General features: G+C 29.9%; 1 protein-coding gene across 5 annotated transcripts in view; it reads right to left on the bottom strand.

Moving 5' to 3' along the window:
- The window catches only part of LOC132948206 (high affinity cAMP-specific 3',5'-cyclic phosphodiesterase 7A-like), a 128,154-nt gene that overhangs the window by 16,881 nt on the left and 86,069 nt on the right, over positions 1-25,204 (bottom strand). For all 5 annotated transcript variants that reach the window (XM_061018581.1, XM_061018582.1, XM_061018584.1 and 2 more), the window contains 3 exons: positions 18,019-18,236; positions 7,063-7,126; positions 5,540-5,635 (listed from right to left, as the gene is read on the bottom strand). In XM_061018581.1, coding sequence (XP_060874564.1) covers positions 5,540-5,635; positions 7,063-7,126; positions 18,019-18,236 — 378 coding nt within the window. The remainder of the gene's footprint in view (positions 1-5,539; positions 5,636-7,062; positions 7,127-18,018; positions 18,237-25,204) is intronic.

Here is a 25,204-nt window from a genome sequence, read left to right as displayed (position 1 = left end):
TGCAGAGTAAGTATAGGCAGCTAGTTGACTATAATTTAAATATAATGTGTTAGTTAAATTTATAAATTATAACATAATAATGACAGATTAATTTTAGATTATGAGCGGAGCGAGGGATCTAGTGGTTTTACAATGGTGTTTATTTTATTTTTTTTATGCTGTATACAAAATTTCTACCCGAAGGAGTGCTTCGATTTCAACATATAGTATCTTATATTTTAGCAAATTGGATCAAGATGGTACTTTAGACAGGTAATTTTTCGATTTTCTTAATAGTTATTTAATTCCACGGGAAAAATCACCGACAAATTACAAAAAACCGCTAAAAATTGGATTTTAATTTCTAACATTTTGTATATCACCATGGAAACGACTAAAAATAAAAATAACGATTTTGGTTATTTTGTTGTAATTTATAATATTAATTAAACTTACAGGCTATAATAAAATAATATAATAACAATATAAAATATAAAATATTCAGACTGACAAACCGTCTCCGCTCAGAATCGTTTTTCTTATACAATGATATTATATCATTGAATTCAAGTTAAATACAATCCATTATACATTAACCCACTTGTAACCTACTGCACAGCAGAGCGATATCCACTTACCTGCTTTTTTATTTGTATTAATACCTACCTATACTTATACAGTTATACTATTACATTACTAATACCGATCTTCAAATTGAGTAACTGTAAAAAAAATGCAAATTTAGGTACACACTGCATACTAGATATGTCATAAATATCGATGGAAAACAAAAATGCAGGACAAAAATGTCAGAAACAATGTGTGAGCATTATATAAATAATTTGTAGTACAACGTTACGGATCAAAGGCTTAATTTGGTAAATCGTGAAGTAGCAGTTCCAAAGAAACATATTATAAATAGATTGTATTTACATGCATTACATATATTATATTAAATAAAAATAGAATATTTAAAATTGTAGGTATCACTTGGAGACAAAATGCAATTTATTTCAAAATAACTATATAAATCTAAACATTTATATTAAAATTGTTTTATGAGTTTTCCTAATTCTTTAATTTGGTAAAAATATTTAATGTATAATATTCTACATATATTATTGAAAATGTTAATAATAGTGTAACATACGTCGAGCTTTAAAATCAACACGTATCACTGGTTTTTAAAAAGTTACTTGGTTACAGGTGTACCCGACCAAAACCAGACATATTATGACATATATACACTTGAGTATAGGCGCAAATAGCGTTTGGGATTTGTGGGGGGGGGGCTAAAGCCTTACTTTGATAATATTGAATAAGTTTAAATCAAACATTTTGGGAGGGGGGCTTAGCACCAAAAGCCCATCCCCCCCTATTTGACTTTGAGCCAGTGACTGGAGGTGCATTTCGCTTTGGTTTGGTGCATTATTAAAACCCCTTCGCTGCTGAATAGAATATTTTCGGGGTATTTTGGGATATTTCAGTGATTTCCATGATTTCGCATTAGTTATTAACAATAAAATATAACAATGATTCTCTAATATATCGAAATCTAAAAGCTGTGCTTAACACAAATACGTGTACAATACTCATAATGTCAAAATATCATTATCAATTATCGTAATGTTCATATGGGTATCTAATAGTTAATACCTATATTATAGTATACATTTAATAGAATCCATATTACAATAGAATACGGTTTAATCATATTATCCCGCCGTAGCAAAATCATATATGAATTGGGCGCTGAAACTGTAAATGGGATTGTTTTTAACATTTTCTGAATTGAACAAATTTACTATAATTATAATTTTGTAAAGGCACCGTCTATCCCTGAAATTTATTTGAATTTAAAGAAGAATATTCGTAAAAATTCTATCTAAAACTAGATTAGTTATAAAAGCATAAACGATATGCACAGTATATTTGACGTAGGTTCACTGCGTATTTCATAGAATATTTGTTATCAATACATTTGATAAATAAATAATAATAACAGACCTATACTTACTTAATGAATAATGATGATGAAAATTGAAAATATGATTACAAAAAGATATAAATAAATATGACGTTCCCCCAAGGTATTATTTTTTTCATCCTCTTTTGGATTTTTCCAATAACTTCAAAAGAAAGGTAAGCGTATTTCTTTGAGTTGACTTTCAGATGGTATAAGTTATAAGTAGGGATGAGAAGTTATAGGATTTGCATATTTTTTTCTATATCTCCTATTTATAGCTAGGTGAGCTAAAAATCTGTTCTATAACCTAATGAATTGAAATTTGGTATTTAAATTTTGCATATTTTTGCATATATTGGTAGTTTTCTTAAAAGTTGCATATTCATGTTTTTTTGTACATAAAAATGCATATTTAGTAAAATTATTTATTTTTTTATGGAATTTTATAAGTTTGTAGTCAATAATCAATAACATTTAATAATATATAAAAGTAAATATAGGATCTTATCTAATCGTTTATAGCTATATCAATACTTTAATTCAATTAGTCTAGTGACAACCGTTGTTGTATAATCGTGTGTTCGTTCGTATGATCGTTCAGAAACCTAATTTAAAATACCGAAAGTGAATGGAATAAAGAAATACATTACAGAATTTGGTGAAGAAGTTTTTTCTACAGATGGTGACATTTTATTTTGTAAAATTTGTTCCGTTAAAGTTAACTCTGACAAAAGATTTACCGTTACGCAGCATTTAAAGACATCCAAACATGAGCGATTGCTGAACCGTAAACAAAATTTTAAAACTCAACAGTTATTCACACCAAGTACATCAAGTAATTCAAAAAAGTCGCATTTTTCAAAAGATTTATGTAAAGCTATGGTATGTGCTAATATACCTTTACATAAAACCACCAATATTGAATTTAGATAATTTTTAGAAAAATATACAACTAATGATATTCCAAGCGAATCTGCCTTACGAAAAACATATGTGACTGACTGTTACAATGAAACAATGCATAATATTAGAAAACATATCTCTGAAAAAAAATTTGGGTTTCTATAGATGAAACTACTGATGTAGAAGGTAGATTCATTGCCAACGTTATTGTCGGAACATTGTTAATTGATAGGCCAGGTGAAATATTTTTATTAACAACTGAAGTTTTGGAAAAAGTTAACTTTTCAACAATAGCAAAGCTCTTTGATAATTCTATGTTCCTTTTATGGCCAGACGGTATACATCACAATAACGTGCTTTTATTTCTGAGTGACGCCGCTCCGCTTCGGGGTAAGTTTCCTCGTGTATACAAGTTAATATCAAGAGTGAAACAAGTGTTTTTAAAAGCTCCATCTCGCACAATCTTATTTAAAACCGAAGCTCCGGTATTTTTCTTACTTATAAGTAAATATAATATAGTAATTCTTGTGTATAGCGTACCCGGCGTACGATTACCTAAATATTATACCTAAGAAATATTATACCCTGAAATGCAGCGAGCGCGAGGTCACTTAACAACGACAGTAATATTTTTGCCAAATATTATACGTAGCGGTCTTCGGAAAGGGTTATATCATATATCCTAATTAAACTCATATAAATTACAAACGAATCTGATAAACTATTATATAAAGTGTTAATAATAAAGTGATTTTTTACTGACCGGAAACAAAGAAAATTGTTTTTTTTTGTCGTTGCTGTATAAAATTAAATAGTATATGATGCAAAAATAATAAAAATTAGAACAAGGTGGCAAGTGGCAGCAAATCGATTTCAAACACAAATTGTGAGAGAATGCATAATATTTTATTAAATTTGTGTTCACTAACCATAGTAACCATTATTAAAGTAGATTTTATTTTTCTAAAATATGGCCAGGTGGAGGTAAAAGAAAACTCGTATATTATATAGGGATTGCTGCATAATTCATAGACACTAAAACACTTTCTGCGAGTGAGAAGGTTACTTCAGTAGTATATGTATACTGCCGAAGCAAGTCCAAAATGCTGTTGAAAATATTTTAATGTAATTGACAACACCAATAATTATGCTGTATGTTTATTTTATATTTTAACATTTCTTGTTCAAAAATATAAACGTGTCTCAGGTTGGTTGCCATTATGCACGATATGTTGTCAAATGTGATAAAAAGTTTTATTTTGTCACAAGCATAACTTAAATAAATTATACATTGATTGGAAGCAAGATTTTGCGATTTCGTACGATTATTAATATATCTAATATAATATGCTCAGCCAGAATTGTCATGAATATCAAACATATCATGTGACCACAAGTAAAAATACATAATAATATGATACTGAGTTCGATGAATGTGACAACCGTTTGCAATGTTCGATTATAAAAAACCTATGTATGAAGATGAACATTACGGATCTGTGATTATTTTTCGAATTCATAACCGTCACGGTAAAACAAAATATAATATGCGCTTAACTATAATTTCGCTTACAACCTCAATTCGTTGTAAAATAAATCGCTAAAGAAATAAATAAATTCTTCGCTCTCCCTGGAAATTTAAAAACGACTACATTTTATGAGACATTAATTCGGTTATTTTAAAATATGTACATTGTATACAATTTATTAGGTGTATAAATATATTATAAATATTTATACGTCATATACATATACCTAATGAAAGAATATAATGAAATCATATGTGCAATACTAAATAAAGTTAATTAAGTTTATTAAAAGTTTTTATATCCCATATTTACGTATAATTAAAAACGACGACGGCTTTAAAAACTTTTAATAAGTTTAATTAACTTAATTTAGTTGCACAATGCAAAATATATGATTCTATTATATTATTTTATAACGTAAAACAAACATTTATACTTTTTATATGGTAGGTAAGCCATTGAGAAAAAAAATGTCCAAGACAAAATTAAATTAGGTATAATATATTGCGTGGACATTTAATTTATTAATAATTATATAATGTTAATAAGAATTACTAAATGTATATTATTCGTCGACTGGTCCTAAAACGTAAATAATTCTTGTTGTATTCATGTATACTAAGAGTAGTTATCACTAGGTATCTGTAATCACTTTGAATCGAAATCCTAAATCTACAAGCAACGAATATACATCTTTAGTTGAGAGATGCCATATTTGTTATACTTTTAACACTGAGGCTTGTAAAAATAATCTCAACACGCCATTCTTCTGATTCATTAAACGATCTTCACTTAATCATAAATAATTGATGTTTCGTTAATCTCCAATCAGTACTCACCAATCGCTCTCATTGCTTCTTAAAAAACTTGGCTAAGAGGTCTTGTAATAATGTTAGATAACATCTATTAAAAATAACAATTTAATTTTGTGAAGCGGCATTAATATAAACAACAAATCACAATCATATTATGCTTAATTAGATCTTGTTACACATACATTATAATATAATAGAGGTAAGTACTCGAAGTCACATAATATACATATATTATGTATTATATTGTATATAATTTCAAACTCTAAAACTAAAATACTATTTCACGACAGTATTTAGGCCAGACTTTAAAGTAATATTTATAATGAAATAATAACTTTTATACTTACTAAAGAGTTTCCAAACTTGAACCACGTCCAACTTGAAGTGTTCCATTAGACCATACCAATGGAAAAGATGAACACAAAGTACTGGAAGCGATCTTCCTACAATACAATATATAATATCATATACCGTTAACTAAGAAAAGACTTATTGATATCTTATAATTTCATAATATATAGTACTCTTGATTACTCGAAAACTCAATGGGACAACACATAAATAAATCACTACCTATATCGTGTAACCGAGTATGTACAATGTACATAGTATAATTTACAAATATAGTTGAATTTGAAACGCGTATATAAATAATGATGGGAATAAAGTGAATTTATAGTTGTAAGTTGTATGTTATTGAGACTTGGTTAATCATTAAAAACCAAAAATAAGGTGATTAATGCCTATCACACGATCCAAAAAATGCCCAAAAAATCCGAATCAAATTAAAGATCATCCGGCCGAAATATTTGGCGATACGTTAAATCGGTTATTTAAAACTGAACACGATTGCTAGGTTTTTTTTAATGAATGCACTAAATAGTAAACTGTACTCTGTATATTATATACCTAAAACACTTATCGTTATTTTAATTTACCTCGAGAAAGCATATTATTGTGCAATATGTGTTTACACAAAATAAAAAAATAGAATTCAATTAAAAAAAAAAAGAACGATGGCAATACGTTTAACATAATTATACAACTAAAAAATATTATTCCTGAACATGACCAATAACGTTTTTAGCTTACAGTTGTTTACAGTTTACAGTTAACAGTTGTCGCGTAGAAAACATCGAAAGCGTTAAGTACATAGTTTAATTATTGTAGAATGTTCGGGTGAGTACAATGACGTGTATGATGGCGGCGTTAAACGTGTGAAAAGCCAACTGGATTGCTGTTATCCGCGAAGGGATTGTTTCAGAACAATTTCCAAATGTTTACCGTCTAACTTTACGACAAAAAAATTGGTATACATAGCGGGTCGTGGGATGGTTTCGGAATGAGTCATGTTTTGGACGTTGAAACTCTACACGACCCTACCAAAAACAAAACTATATTAATATACAAACACTACAAGCACACGCATATTGTCACGTTAAAAATGTATAATAATATGGCGGTACAATTTAATTCCAAGTACTCGGAATTATTATTCTGTAAAATACATTCGATGTGACCGGAATTCAATTAGGAGATACGCGGAAAATCGTTATTGATACTATTTTTCAAGACATAAACATAAATTCTTTGGAACCAATTTATTCACCGATATTTTATTATATTGTAGACGTTATTCCAGATGTTCGGCTGGACACTTTTATATTATTACGTACCTATATTTATGTAAAGTTCACGAGAATGGAAACATAAAGACGTTGGGAGATGAGCATTATTGATTTTTTTTTTTTTAAAACGCCATAAAAAATACAATGAAAATATTAAAATACACATTTCATAATTATTTAAAAACAATGTAAGTGAAAAATCGTTTTAACGAGAAAATATAAAAACAGTATTTTCTACTTACCCCCTGTAGCTGTGTCTAATGCAAAAGCGTTGAACGGCCATTTCCAGACGTGCTTGAGCACACACTGTGAATAAAATAAAATAACATAAATGTGAGTTAATAATATATAGAAATTACACAACTTGCACATTATATACAATGCGTCGTTTATGATTTAAAATTCTAACACAAATATGAAGTACATAAATGTATGAAAATAGTATTTATATTAATGAAGACAAATATTAAAATATCAGTAAAGCTTTATAAATTTAATAATATTATAATTTATGTAATGTACCTATTTAATAATTTAGGAACGCAGATATTTCACGAGTAAAATAATATATTAAAATAAAACAAATTTAAAATACTTTAGAAACGCAAAAATAACAAAGTCGGAAAAATAGTATACAACACATTTTGTATAAATGTGTAAGATTACTGTAATGTTAGTAACGTAAATTTAATGTTTTTTAACAGTTAACCTTAATAGTAGGTAATAAATATAATGTTCAATTATATATTATGTAGGTACACAGTTTTGAGTAAGTTTTTTTTAAAAACAAAGTGATGGATATTATGAAAAAAAAATAAAAACAGTTATATAATAATTAATTCAGACATAAATTGTAGTACAACAATGTAACCTATTTATTCAGATAGCATTTATACAAAAAAATACTTTTTTATAAATATAATAGATACATTAAATGCATAGCCGGCTAATGTAGGTACAAATAACGCGTGATAGCAACACGACGACAAAATAATTCTTGTACTGGGCGCCGAAAGAGTTAAAGTCTGTCTGACTGTCCTAATTGAATATACTAAGTATATTGCATTATATATCATATTATATATTCGTATATATAAAATAAAATGTCCTGACTCCTGACTGACTTTTAACGTATACAGCGTAACTTTTCATAGAACCTATGTCTTATTCGTAAATAAACGCCCAATGTAATAAGGATGCACAAAAAAAGGATTTATAAAAATTCGCATTTTAAAGAAGTGCACCCACGGGGATTTTGTTTCGGCAAACTGAAATCGAATATTATTATTGTATAAACCTATAATATGTGGTTACCGGTTGCCATCAATTAAAGCCCTTAAATGAAATAATTGCACAACAGAATTAAATACGGTGAATAAATAATATATAGCAGCGGGTATTGGTAGTATTACTCGCATTCATAAATTGTGGTATGTGAATATTTTCAACAAGTATTGATGACAACAATATGGCGTGTATCACTGTCTTTTTCGATCGCTTAATTCTAATAAATTAGTTGTTACTAACGGCTAATTTCAGAAACAACTGGATCGTTTTAAATTAAAGTTATATTAACATATTCTTTGGGACTCGGTTATGTCTTAAGCTCATTTTTTAAACCCCTATAAGTTTGATCAAAATTTCAAATTGTTCTAAGAGATATCAGGAAAGTTTAGAGAGTAGTTTGAACTACGTTTGAAAATATACCAAGTACTAAAGGTATACAATCCGCCGACCGCCACAGCCGAATTGTCCATATCGGTCGAATTAGTTCACAAACCGACGGCGATTTGACCGTGAACTGATAGGGACACTAAAACCAAGATAAACCTATATATAGCGCTATATTCTATATTTGTTCATTTTTCACGGGCGAAGTCAGGTTTTACAGCTAGTATAGTATACAACCAATTACGATTTGGCCGCGGTGAAGTGGGGGTAAGTACCCTAGGACATAAACACCAATATATAGCGCCTTATTTTATGATCGTTCATTTTTTTCCGGGTGAAGTCAGGTTTCACAGATAGTAATATAGATATGTTTTATATTTTATGTAATAAAAACATAATAATATATAGTTTTAAAAACCTACCGATAATTTTAATAATATTATTATTACTATTTTTATTATTATATGTTTTTAATATAATATAATAAAATACAATAAACATCATTATAACTATGTATTTTTTATCCCTGACACAATGTTTTTGTATATACAGGACATTTAAACCACTCTTGATTGTTGAATATTTCAATATTCTCAAACAGATAATATTAATACAAATTATCGTTCACTTTTATACTAAAGGATGTTCACAAAGGCTAAGTAAAAAGATTGTTCTTTAAAGCTCAGAATAGACCAGGGAAATAAGTAAAAATGGTTATAAGGTCATGAAAGAATTTCCAATTTCAATCCAGGAATCTCTGAATAGTGTCTATAGACTATAAATCTCATTTGTACCACTTTTTACTGTTTTTTATCCGTTCTAAAAAAAAAACTTAAGACTTTGGATCAGAAATTGTATCGACCCTTTTGTCTAGTGTTACTGATGGATGAACTACTCAAAGAAGTTTATAATATCCCAAGTCGTTCAAAGGTCTCCGTCGTCTAAAGTTCAAACAATTCATTATAATTGAAAAACGTAGAAGTTGGATGAAAGGAAATTTTTAATGAATCAAATACCGAAAGAAATAATTTAAGTTTCCACCACAAGGACATCACAAGAAAGTCAGCAACAACTGAATATCTTTGAATGAATCGTATCCTTATAATTTTCCATTGTTAAAAAATGTCTTTCTCCCCATTCCTCAGCATTAATATCCGAGGTCCACCGTAAACAAATAAAAATATGATAATATTTTTTATTTGAGTACATTTTCTACAACCGATTAAGCAATTCAAATATAGGACAGTCAATATTTAATTTACTTCTTAATATAGGTTCGAGTAGTATATTTCAATATTTGTGTTTCGGGAATAATTTATAAAACTTAGCCAATATATACCAAAATACATTAAAATAAATAAATAAAAAAATATAATACATCAAAGATAGTGTTGTTAACTATTGATAATTGGGGAGTTGATACAGAATTCTTCTCTTAAATAAATTAGCGGATGAATGATTGAAAGATATAAATATATAATGAAGTACAGTATCTTTTTTTCTAAAATAACGTTTATATCAGGGGCAACTATAAAGATGTATTGGAATTGATTTCATTAGAATTCTGAAATAATTAACTCTGATAATATAATATGCACATTATACATAAAGCACGTGAAGTAATGTTATTAGTGTTTGATACTGTTCATTTGTTTAGTATAAAATCGTGAATAAAATCGTGTTAACCCTTTCAGACCCAGATTTAATCGGATAGCGAATTTTAGTTAAAAGCTTTTTTCCTTAGAATTTCATCAAGATTAATTTAATATAAATATATACTCACGTATAGGATTATGAAAAAAAGTTCTAGGAGTAAATGAACTAATTAACCAGACAATGAAAATAGCTATGGAAATTAGCAACAATAATAATAATACTAAATACAAATAAAAGTAACTTTGTAGTATGGAAATTATTGGCAGCAACAGTGAACAGAACAGGTATGTGCTAATAGAAACTGTACAGAAAAATTCAATTACAGCAGCCGGTCGAGATCTTGGAAAGGAGAAAAGTACAATAATTAAACCGGAAAGGCGATATATACGGAAACGGTCACGATGAAATGCAAACGTATGTGATGGGAACTTTATGCTTATTTGAAAGCCAGATTAAACCTTTAGAAATTGGAATTATTATAAATATATCACAGGCGTATTTAATAATATGTAATACTTTATTAACTATAAATCATTAAAAAGATGATGGGTACTATTTTAGTCCTTATTACCCAGATTACCTGTACTGCTGCATCGATTGAGAATATACAGGACTATTGGTATTTTTGTATGTTTATAACTCATAAATAATATTTAAAAAACGTAAAAACTATTTTAATAAAAATAATATACTTTTATATCATCCAAATAAAAAAATATAAAACACATTTTGAAAGAGAGAAAATAATGAAATAATAGGAATGTAATTAACATTGCCTTTATATTATATATGATTTAGTTCATAATCATTATGTTTTTGTTTATTAAAAAAGTTGTTTATTTGAGGGGAAAAATGAATTTATTTATTTTTCAATTTAATGAGATTTTTACGCCTCGTAAATTCTAAATAATATATAATAATAATTATACAATACTATAATATACAATTATATTAAACGTTTTTTCTTCGTTTTTTAAACTTACAAAATCAGTTGTCCAGATTTATAAGTCGTATACATATACATACAATTGTGGTATTCAGCGGGGCCGTATTTATAATTTCGGTACTCTGGAACACTAATGAAACCTCACAATTATTTTAAGGGTTGGCGTAAGGGTGCCATATTTTATTTCACTTAAACCATGGCAAACTTTTTTTGTGGATTTTTTATGGAAAAATCTTACCACTTTTCCACGGTCATCCACGGTCATCCTATTTTTCCATAACTGCAATACCATACATACGTCATATTCTACAATGTTCTGCAGCACTCTATATCACTACATCATAAGTTTATAAAGTAGAAACTAACTCAATGTTACAAATGGGAATTACAAATTGACAAAATTACCAATTAGCGATAAGTAATAAACAAATTACAACGATGAAGCCCAATGGTCCAGTAAACTCTGAATTGTATATGAACGTACCTAGTCCAGATAACACGTATCAGGTGTGGATATAACGATAGAAATCGTCAAGAGTTAAAAACTAAAGGCGACGTGACAGTAAAACGTCAGAGTTTTCGTTTGGTTTTCCATTGGGTTCCTGTATAAGTACTAAAGGATATTAAAAAGATGTCGGAACGCGTATCATACAAATGGCAAATTAATAATTATTATTATATGAGAAAATGTAATTTCCACAGGGGTGTGGGAGAGATGATGTCAAATCAGACCTGCAGTTTCATTTTTATTCATTATTTTTTATCATTGGATTTCTAATAAGGAGATGCACGTTTTAATATTGTTTGATATTCGAACGACATACTAAAGTACTAGAGTTCGTATAGATCGACGTTTGTGTCGTTGTAGTCCGTACCTGAACAGATATTTTGCTTTGAAATACCGAACAGAGTATCAAGTAACGACGCTGAAACGTCACACTAAATGTGTACATTGGACGCATTTTACTTGGGCGGTGGGAAGTGGTGGTTTGTCGGATTAATCGATGGGAGACATTCTCGCACACGCGTTTTCCGGCACATCACAGCCGTTACGGGTTTCGAGTTTTCAGTGCAAAGTTTTCGGGGCACCCACGGTGTACTTCGGGCGGTGGTTTTGAAAATTATTGTAAAAGCCATAAGCAGCGGTGGAGTATATATATATAATTTATGTGCCTATAGGCTATAGCTCACTTTAGCTATTACATACAAACGATGACGTTATATAATTTATACAACGAAACTATATACATATATATTTACCAGGCATTCCGGGTATTCGTACTATATACTCATTATTGGCATATGAAGTGCACGCGGCCGCGGAAAACGAAAATCTAATTTATAATGGCCTCGGTGAAACAGATGATGAAATTTTACTCGTGTAATTGGCATACGACCCTCCCCTGACCCGCCGATCATTACGCACACGCGTACACACACACGTGTACGCATAGTAGTTATACTTAGATAATAACGTGTATGTGCTCGTTCGTGTTAGAGGATGTGGTGGAGGTTGTTGCGATGTTGGGGGGGGGGAGGGGGGGATGACGGAAGTCGACCTGCACAGCACTCTCGCAATATATGCGGTTCTAACTAATTACACGATTAATCAAAAACGATGAGGCATGGGGGGATTGTTTAAGACAACAGTTAATTACAGATGTTTTGAGGCATCTACGAAATGTTTTCGAATGAATATTAAATATATTATTATTACTGTTATAGAATATAATACATCGGCTGATATCGAGCGGGATAATGAGACGAAGCACTACCCGTCAGTGGTGTGTACGAGGCCGGCGAAGGGTTAACACACGGCAAAGCCAAAATGGCTGACAAACAACGTCATATAGGTACCTCGTGTCGAGAACATTCATCCAAATTATTGTGTCGAACTATATTCATAACATAATACCTACGTCGTATTAGATGGTACTCACTGAATTCGAATAGACGAACCAAATTAAATATTATCGTCGTCTATTGGGGGATAAAATATTGTTATATATGTTGGTATAACTCGTCCAGTTCATCTTGGCCATCGGCAACCGTCACGATTTCACAAAATCAGAGGTCTAAAAACTATATTATATTTAAAAAACTATCGTAATTTGTAATGCAATATCAACTGTTAAATGTTAAAATGAAATATGATTTAAACATTTTATATCGAACATAGAAGAGATTTATCATTATGAATTAAATGTATTGGTTATTTCATCATGATATTTATTATTTACAAATTATTAGGTATTGATAACTAAAAAATAGTTATTTTCATAATATATTGTAGCGAGTGGCTAAACTGATTTTTAAATATATTTTGGAAACATTATTTTGGATGATTTATACATTAAAATACGCATCACGGGTTGTAGAAAACGTCACACCGTCCCCCCCCCCCACACGGCATCTATAGGGAACCACTGGACGGTATAAAATATTATTTTGAATATCTACTTTGACATACCTACATATGAAATATGTATATTATATTATTAATAAATGTAATAATTTTTTTTCAAAACGATTCTATTACGAATACGTATACATTTGTGAGGTGATTATATCGCAATTCATACTACGTCATGTACAGTTTATTATCTTATCAACAAGCATTGCAGTTTCATCTTGCAAATTTAATCAAATTGCAGTGTTATCCTATACAATAATATCACCAATGAAACACACACGGGTGAAGATTGTTCGATTATTTCAATGTCATTATTTATGTGGAATTAAAGTTTGCTTAAATGTTTTGTTCTTATTTTAATTGACACGGATGCTATATTGATATATATTATGCACCTTTTTGACATCGTAAAATTAGTTGGATACTTCAAAGTATGTTGATGTTGAGTCTTCATTATACTATCCTATTATATTATTCTCATTCAAGAGTCACTTTATATGATAATAGATTTTTGTATTTTGAATTGTGTTCAAAATAATAATTACACATCGTCAATATTTTCCCGGTGGTCCTTTAAATATCTCAAGTCTATCGACTTTGAAAAAATATAAGAGGTCATGCCAAATATAAAATGTCACGTTGTCCTCTGGATTATGACGAGTTTTAACCCCCGGGTTCGTAATAGGTTTCAATAAATTGTATGAATATTTCCTATTAAAAACAGCGAACTGTTAACCTCGCTTTTTTCGAAATTTGTACGTAAGAATAATGCTTCTAGCAACGGTATTCAAAGTATTATTGATGAAAAAACTAATTCTGGGACTTTTCTCATCATATTTTAGCACAGTATCTGTATATTTTTCTATCGTCAAACATACTTTTTATGATACTATCTTCCTATATTCATTTATCGAAGTATGTAGGTACTATTAGTATTAATATCGTTGAAATGGATCTATCATCATAAAAAAATTAATGTGAATTGAATTGGTAGTTGACATTGTGGCCCTTAAGAAGTACCTGAAAGCTTTACTCCTACAAGGTTTAATTCTATAGGATTACACATCAATGCTTAGACAAATGTAAATCCGTGTATTTTACTATCGCTTATTAACTTACTCGTTTATATTTAACTCAAGTATTGATGTGGTTACTAATAAGTAATAATTAGGTGTTCTTTTAAGTTCTGATCTGAATTATTACCCTCACATCACAGTTACAGAGCATTTAAGCATTAGTTTTTAAATTACAGACTTCAAAAGAGTTCAAGCTGTCAATTATAAAAACTGTGAACAGATTTCTTATTGGTTTTTGACTAGAGTATACAGAAGTCTTTTGGGAACCCTTTGTAGTAGAACGTGGAAACTGACTCATTTTTAGGGAGTATTTTTTTATCGTTTGGGGATCATAGTTTATACTTTAAAAATTACCTGCCCTTAGCATGGTTAACGGCCAGTAATGCATAATCTATGACTTATTTCTTTACCAAATAAATGAGTGGAATCAAACTAGGTATTATTACGGAGGCTATAATAGATAGAAGTGATGAAGCTCCTTCTTATCTTTCCTTAATAAACCTTAAAGAACATTCTCGTTACAAAGACATTACTCTTTTTTTTCGTTCCTGTTTATAATACTAACTATGGTAGAAACCATCTAATTGATTGTAGGTATGATGCATTCGAGTAATGAACACTTCACTTTATTTAGTTCGTAATTATTATAAATTGTATATACCTAGTTAATTATTTTATTACCTGGTAAATTAAAGTTTTGTATTTCTGTTAACTATTATACATTAGTGTTAAAACTATAACACTGGGCATCACACCCGTTAAATAAATAAATAAATAAATAAATAATAAAATATAATAAAGTGATACGGTTTGTGTATACAGTTTATCTAAACATTATGACACAAATAGACGACTATATTATTTTACGAATAAATTCTATTATCGCGGTCGTCAAAATACATATATTTAAAGCTCCAAAATCAAATCGTCGGTAAACAAGCCTCCAGGGCGGTTTCATCTTCAAAAGGCATCATAATCTCTTACAGTGGGACAGGAGAAGACAGTTGGGGCTTTGAATCGAAGCAATATTGGATTATAGCACGAACATCAAAGGGCGAACCAATTCCTTTGATCCGTGCGGAATTGACAGAAAATCACGTGAACTCCTTTGGGCGTTCCCAATAACTTATATAGTCCAATGACCTATAAAAACGAAACCCGGAGAAGTTATTAAAACTATTGATCCCCAGAAATCCATAGGCAAACGATATTTAGTAGAAATTATGTTAACTGAATGTTATTGCATGTAGTTATTATCACAGCTGCAATAAAATATTTTTACATGATGTAGGTACACGTACATAATAGGTACGCAACAACATAATCAAATACCAAATCCTACATTTAATAACACAGAATTTGTACAGCCTATAATTTAAAGTCTGTTTCTGTACTATTTTTTAACTATATTTTTCATAAAATCTTTTAATTAAAATTTTCAATTTTTATTCGGCACGTTTAATATGATATTAAGTTAACGAAATATTACACAAATCTCAGAAGGTCATGATTTGCATCACAATACATTTTAACTTTTAAGTCATTCTTTTTAAAGGCATGTATTCAAAAAAAGTACCTATAGGAGTCTTTTAAACCTTCGTTATTTGGATATTAAACTTGTCTGGATGTCTAAATTAATGGGTTTTTTTTAAAAAACATAACTCATAATTTTATTATTGAGTATATTATGTATGGCCTGTAATAATCCAATGGTTTTAAAAATGATAACATAATTGCATATTTGTGAAAAAGTTTATATTCATCTAGTATTTTAAATCATAATATATTTATAATATTATATATTATTGAGTGTTGACGTCAATAAAATAGAAATAGCGTTACACGAGGCTTGGTCGATTAGTCAAACATATTATAGATCACTTATACGATTGACGTCAAAATATGATAATAATTTATTCAAAAATATCTAGCAATCATCGTATTATAAATGTACACACGTTATTAAACCTAATTGTATTATTTAAAACAAAAAAATAAAACAGTCCGATCATTCAAACTAGTATGGAGTATATTATTATTTACAATGTAACGCGTATGTTAAATCGAATGGTAAAATAGGTTATTAATTATTCCATGTATTTTTATTAAGTAATATTTATCTATTTGTACTTCTCTTTCATCATCTGTGAAATATTATGAAAGGGTTAAATTTTGAATTATAACGTAACGTTGACATATACTTTGTTACTAATTAAATATTCATATATTTTTATTACACTCGGATATGACACAAGCATATTATTATCATCCTTGTACTTTTTATTTCTATATTTTTATTTGAAATAATATAAATTACAATTTGCTAATACTTAACGAAAAAAAGCAATGTTTTTTACAAAAATATGACAACACATACTTATGTGAATATTCATTAAGTATAATATTATAATATTATAATATATATTTTATAGTAAAATAATAAATTAGATCTGTAAAATTAAAAATTTGAAAACATCGATTATGACGTAGAGTACACACATACATAATTGTTTAATGATTATTATAATATGTTATCCAGGTTAATTAATAATTATATTACACAAATACTGTAAAATACTGTTTTCCGTTTTTTAAAATTAAAATCAATTCTTTATGTAGCGTAGTATAGTAATTAGTAATTACGAGTTGACGTTAATTTGTATCCACGTTAGTAACCTCAATTAAATAAATATAGGTTCTTTGAGTTGAAATATACATTTAAATTTGTTATAATCAATAAAAACCACTCGTTAACTAAATATATATGATTCCTGGTTGAACCCAAAATATGATAATTGTTTACACGCTTAGTATTTTTTATCGAAACTCTAAAAAATGATATTGTTTAATAATATAATTATTTTCAATTGTATAAGCTATATGATACGTTTATCTAAAGACTTATTATGCATGTATAGTATAATTTATACCCTAATTTATAAAAGTTAATTTAAAAAAAAAAAAAATATATCATAAAGATCAATTATATTTTAAAATTTCAGAGGTTAAAATAAACATAATTATATATTTTATTTAAAAAATATACAAAAAAAATGTCTTAAAATATTAACTACCTCCGTGGTTATTTCCAAATGTACCTATAATTATAAAAATACTTATATGTAATAATTATACTATGTATATCCATTGCCAAAGTAGATATTTATAATAAATCTCTTTAATATGTATGCTACCTAGGTGGTATAATATTTTAAAAAAACATTTAAACTTAAAACGATCATAAATATTTCTGCAGAGCGTACAAAAATAATATACTTGATAACATAATAAATTTAACTTGTAACATGCATACCGTTATTATAAATTGCTAAATCGTTAGAAAAATTCATCATACTGTTGAAATAATAATAATAATAATCAAATCGATATTATAATATTGTTGCATAAGTTATTAATACTTGATTAACATTCTAACCTGGACTTGGCCGTGGTGAATGTCGTCCAATAGCGCCGGCGCATTCTCGTTGGACAAGGATCGGGTGGTGAGCTTTTTCCGCCTACGCTTGTGCATGGTAAGAAATCGGCCGTTGGGTAACCGTTTACCGTGATGGGCGACCGACTCGAGTAGCACCACTTCGCCCTCAGACAGCATTCGCGACCGTCTCCTGCACCGGTCATCCGTGGGCGAGTCGTCTGCAAAACAACAACCGAACACAACGGTTAGACAAAAACACAAGCAATACAATTGAATATAATATACACATTAAGTTACATAATATAACAGACAGAGATGGCGAAAACCAGGAAGGTCTGTCAAACAAACGGGACTTGCGTTTGCATTCTCAGCTGTATCTACAATATATCTTATTTTACTCATTGGGGGGGGGGGGCATTGTAATAATATTGTACGAAAAAAATACTAATAATTATAGTAAAAATATATTTAGAAACGCTCATATTATGTTATATAATAATAATATCTCAACAGTATTAAATATTAAAACATTGACCATCATGCGCCGTATTCCGTTGCACACTAGCACCGCACACGACAATATAATATTATGCATAACATGCCGGTTAACCGTTGTCCGGCAACTCACACCACATGTAATACAACTCGAAATCAGCACTTTTTCAATTTTATAATATACACACACCCATGCGGTTATATCAATTGCGCGCCGAGCACTGTGCACGCCAGTTATTATTTTTTCGCATAATCTCACTGGACTTGTGGTTGTATGCAGATAAACGACTCTATCAGCTGCAGCATAGATAGGGCTGCCGGGAGGAATGGGGGAAAAAAAACTGCAGTATAACGATAAAAATAATAACACAACAAAAACGTTGCGTAACACGCGCACGTTCGGGCGATAAAATGAATGCCGAACAAATTATGATGAAGAAAAAAATAGTAACACGCGATTATTTTTTCGACATCTCAGACATTCGTAAAATATTCATCGGGTTAAGGATATCTAGAAATTATTATAATGATGATGATGGGGGCGACGCGAAGACAGTGCCTATACGACGTCTGTGCGAAAAACGTGTCGCGCATTTCTGGGAAACCGGTCAGCTAGTCTTTATGCGTCCAAACGTTTTGCATATCTCGATGTATACACCACGTGCTCGTATTATTTCCACGTATTAATTTATTCCAAACGTGGTTTATACTGGAAAACTGCACAACACACGATGTTGCATGCCGCAATAGTATATAGGTCTCAAGCCAACTTTCGTCTACTGCAAAGGGTAGTGAGAGTGATGGCAATCGAACGCGCCGAAAAATGATTTGACGTCCTGCAGACTCCGGAGGGTAGACTGAAACTTCTGAACAAGTTAACCCCACCATCCAGTTATAACTAAGCCACCGCCGCCGCTGCAGGAGGATCTGCCGAACGGTAGTAGGTTTATACGGAATTAAATCGAATCGATAAATTATTATAACGTCAAAGCATTTTACGATGATATATTATGTATAGCATTAAAACACTTAAACGACGGTCGTTGCGTTCGGCGGCGGCACGAAGTTTGCTCAGGACGTAACTACCCGACAAACACTGCAGCAGTCCCTCCAATATTAATATTATTATTATTATTGCCGGTATACAGTCTGTTCGTCGACGCCCACCATGTCATTTCAAAGGATTTTCGTGCGGCGTAGGTTTGTATATATACACTCATACATATAAATAGGTAGGTATATGCGTATATTGTAGTACCTACTCAAACGACGAAACACACCCAAATCTATCGATTAAACGGTGTGGGTATAATAATAATTATTTGCCATCGTATAAAAACGTCCGCCGCGCTGTAATTATAATATATGCGCTACATATTATTATATTATGTTACACACACACTCGCTGCGATAATATATTATAATACTTGCAGCGCCTTTATAATTATTGCTTGTAGTCTGTACAGACGATGATGACGCGCGTAGTCCCCTCATGAATACAATACACGAAATTTAGCGTTTTGATGAAATCGGATACTGACGAGAAGTCTTAAACGCGACACACGACGGGGTCACACATATAACGCGAACCAACAGAGCTGCGGGTTTGGGTTTGGTCTGAAAACGTTCGGATGTCATAGGCAAATAGGGTAAAGGACTGTGGGGCTGGGGGTGCTTAGCCCCCATAAAATTTCTATAGCCCACCCGAAACTAATGATTTCATTACTATATAATTTAAAAGCATCATAAGAGTATCAAGTATAGATCTGATCTACAGCCCCCCCCCAAAAAAAAAAAAATGTCAAAAACTATTTTCGCCTATGCCTATGTAGATATAAATATGTTTCGAGTTGTACGGCGAACATTTCGTGAGCGGAATTTACGGCTGACAGCTTTGTGTAAAGACTTTGATATATGTATAATATGAAGAATAAAAACGTAATATTACAACTGACAGGTCGGAAACGAAAGGGGAAAACGGGCTTTTTCGTCTGAAAACCCATGTATAAAGGTAATCATTCGAAGGAAATAATATATACTGCGCTCAACGTACCTAGTATATTTAGGGTGTATAAAATATTATATAATATTATATGCGGATAATTGTATAAACTATGATTATAGGTTTATATGATGTACTAAATGATAATATAGTACTAAAATATGTTCTGCTATGGTCACCGTCTGTGCCTATATTATATTTTTTTAATAATTTCTATAGTAGTTTAAAAATATTTTCGTCTGACACGCTATTTCATAATATTGACTATACCTATATACCTATGTACTAAACAAAATATTTTCACGAAAGAAATTTAAAATAGACTTTAATGACTTTACACATATGTGCCAATGAAACAATGCTACAGCCAAAATGATTTGGTATGCCAGCAGCTGCAGTTAGCCTAGTAGTCTAATAATCCTAAAAGCACCCTTGGCAAACTATATATTACTCGTTCCGTCTAGTCTACTATAAGGTTTACTTAAGTGTACACACACGAGCGACTAAAAAACTTACTCATTTATAATACACGTTTACAGGTAAAATATATATATAAGTATATATAATATATTGCCAAAATAAACACGCGACACTTTGACGACGAATTTACAGCGAGTGCAATTTGTTTTGGACTGTTACGCATAAATAATAATATAATATTATACCAATGATATTGTTTCTCATCAAAAAAATGAAAACTTTGCGTTAAAAAAAAAAAAATACGACTGACCGAACGCGTTCGTTCAAGTACGTACGATACCTACCTAATGTATCGACTCTCGTTCGCTTATTATATTACGTAGGTACAATATAGTAATAATTAACCGCACGTCCGTTTAATTGCGCGATTATAACATGAGAGATAATTAAAAATAAAAAAAAAAAAACTATTTTAATTACTATTATCACAAAACGACCGAATATAATATATACCGTCGCGTGAATGATTGACTAACCGTGGAATTGTTTTACCCGCGCCGCAACAGTAGTGGTGGTTGTAGCAGTAACAGCAGACATCGTCAGCTGATTGTAGCACATTGATTTGAAATTCAGTATATAATAATTGCTGTGTGTGCGTGCGTGCGTGTTCTCTAAAGGGGAGTGCTGTACAAATTATACAAACGACACGAAAGTATGATATAGAAGAGATCGATTGAAAACGACAATACGTGTAAAACGACCGTGGGCACCGAATAAAATACCTGATGTGTAGAAGAATGGCAATAATTAACGGCAGACGGTTGTCGAACAAAAAATAAATATATTGCGGTGTATACGACGAAGGTACGCGGTCAACTGTTGGATAGGTATATATTAATAATTATTATTAATATCACACGAATGCGTGTGCGTTGTTTTCGGATCTTTTAGATAGCGTATCGGCGAGGATATCTAATAGTATTATAATATTATGATATTGCGAATCGGTCGAAAACGGTGCCCGGAGAGAGGTGTCGAGGATATCGAAATCGCGAGGCAGAAATTATATGTTTATATTTTTATAATATTATGGTGGTATAGGTAATAAATACTACGTCGTGTATTGAAATTTCAACGTAGACACAAATGAAAAATGATCGATTCACAACCGTATGCGACGCACGCAAGACCCAACCTTACAAAATATATTAATGTGCACTATTAGCGTGGTTTATAATTCGCTATTTGCCACAGTTAAAATACGATTAGACCTATACCATTGTTACGATTGTAAAATAAATTTATCAATTATTTCCGGTAGGTGCATTATTAATTCTTGTTACCAACCTATTGGACGGCCTTAGGACGCACTGATACAGACGATTGCCTAAGTCTTAAGGATTACTTAAACAAATAGCTTGGCGACTTCTTCCGCCAAATATGGTCATATGTATTAGGTATAGGTATACATTTTATTATTGGACTTACCTCTAAGGTTTTAAAAATTACACTAAAGGAATAAAAATATATAAATAACAGCGATATGTAGTGTTACGACTATTTGTATAACTATATATACTTAAATTAATCGGTCAAGTAATGAGTAACAATAATCGCCTGGAATTTTCAACTTCGTATAAGCTAACAGTTTCTGTATAAAATTCAAAATAAAATCAATAATTTAAGTGTTTGGCCATATATTATGTGTAATCACATATGTATTATCTTAAATATTTTCAATAGGATAAAAATATATGTGCACTGTGCAGGGTTTGGTATATCCATATTATATTAGTGAGAACGCTAAAAATCCAACAAAAATGTTATAAAAACTTATTTAAAGAAAAAATGCTGGTATACAATTTATATATGAGAATAATACAGAAGACATCAAACAATTATTGTGTGCTTGAATTAAATGAATTTAATCATAATGCCGACTGTCGTAGTACATAACATTATATACGATAAAATACGAATCTAATTTAAATTACAATTTATGGACCTTCACGGGCGCTTGTTTAACTTTTAAACTTCATAAATTGAAAACACTAGTTACACATAATCGGCGCAAGCGATGAAAAAGCAGATTAATGTTGTTATTTATATTTTAAATGCAAATTACACCTACCTTTTGTAAAATGTATAAAAAAAAAAAAATAGAATTTTAATTACAAAAATGTATGAGTTTATATTATCAAATAAATAAGCTGATCAACATAATCATCGGAATTTTAAATTAATGACAATTTTCTATAGGATTTTAAACATTCATACTTATATTTAACAAGCTTTATGAATATTTATGAATAATTGATTAGTTATCAAATCATAATTAACCAAAATCAATAACACATTATGCGACTATAGCGGCTCCATTTTTTTTATATTTACATTTTACTTATATTTTCTTCAACAAACCATCCAATTTCTATAAACTCGACAAACTATCATAAATTATATAAATGTAATTATACGTTTTTGACAGGTAATAATTTTTTTTAAATTTTAATATTTGAACAATTTAGATCAGAAATTAAATTTATGGCTCAAATATTTACATTCTCTATAGGTGGATACTGGATTTCAATTGTCATTCTACGCAAACAAACAAATATTAGATATTGTATAGATTTATGACAACGACTGTCTTTGAATGATTAAAAAGTGTCAGGATAAACAGAAGATTCAATCATATCTTTTTGAAAAAATTGAGAACTTTTCTTCGATTTCGATGGATGGATTCGAGCACACAGCATAATTTCTGGAAACGTTGGTAGATCTCTTCACTTTAAACTTCGAAAAACTTCAGAGAATTGTGACGAGGCATTTTGACGTGTCTTTTGAGATTGATTTAGTATTTTGTTATCATGGAAATCACAGTTGGGGAAGTCGAAGAAACTATACAAACCAGAACACATGGTGCTTGTTTCAATTCATTTATCGGGAAATGTGTATTTATATATATATGTATTTATATTATATAAGGTTGAATATTTGTGGAACATTTTGAAGAAACTATTTCACTAAAACATATTTAAACTAGATAAAATATAATAGAAAAAACAAACATTTAAAAATGAAATAACTCGGCTCGAACAACGCAATACTGGTAACGCAAATAATAATGGTAACGCGTAGTTGAAAATAATCTAAATTATGTTTGTAACTCTAAACAAAATGATTCCACAGACAAATTTAGGTTGAACAAGTGATCAATTTATATTATGTTTTAAATATAAAATATTATTTTGAACACTAAAAGTTCATGAGTGTATTTTAGAAAATGCACGTATTTTTATATGACATTTAGACCTTTTACTCCGACGATTATCCAACGCTCCGCCCTATATTTCTAACCATACTCTACATAACGATCTCCATATGAAAACAATAAATGAGGAAGCACGATTTTTCTACACACGTTTTCATAAACGTCTCCAAAACCATCCTAACCCTCTTATAAAAGATCTGTCCATCATTATACTCTTCCAGGGAATCCTAACCGAAGATTGAAAAGAAAATGGTGTCGTGACCTTTTACAAAACTTCAATGTCTAACGTCCCACAGTAGGAAAAGTTATATATAAAAAAAAAAACAAAACTAATTAACCAATAGCCAAGAGTCAATAATGGGTGGCTGCTAAATCACACCATTCATGTTATATTATTACCCTCATCTTACAAACTTATTGTGCAATTGTGTATAGATTGTTTATGTCAAATAAAAAAAAAAGACATTTAGACCTATTGTATACTCCAATAGTTACAGATTTACTACATTAGAGGTTTATTACTATTGTTAATTATTATGCAATACAAATTGAGATTCGTCACTATGATTTCAAAATTGTATTAAAAAATAATAAAAACTGATTAAAATCAACAATCATAAATCATAATAATATTATACTCTATCAATACACTTCTAGTAGGTAGCTATATCTAATTGTAATTAATAAACTTCAATCATAAATTATTATCATTCATCACGTTCAATATACTATAATAATATTTACACGAAATGTTAATAAAATTGCAGTTAAAGAAAAATTGATTTTATATACTCAATGCTCGTAAAAAGTGATGCTGTAGAGTGAACTAAATTATTATTACATAAAGTAGGTATAAACAATTTTTATGTATACAGTTAAAAAAAAAACCATAAATTACCGAATTTTGTGACTATCAAAATTCTCTATAGGTGTATATACAAACGCATCATATATGGATATAATGTCAGCCATCACACCTACCCCTTTTAGATTTA

The sequence above is a fragment of the Metopolophium dirhodum genome, chromosome 7 (assembly GCF_019925205.1).
Source record: "Metopolophium dirhodum isolate CAU chromosome 7, ASM1992520v1, whole genome shotgun sequence".
In the NCBI taxonomy this organism is placed as follows: Eukaryota; Metazoa; Arthropoda; class Insecta; order Hemiptera; family Aphididae; genus Metopolophium; species Metopolophium dirhodum.
The sequence above is the reverse complement of the archived record's forward strand: the minus strand, read 5'-3'. Positions and strand labels throughout refer to the sequence as shown.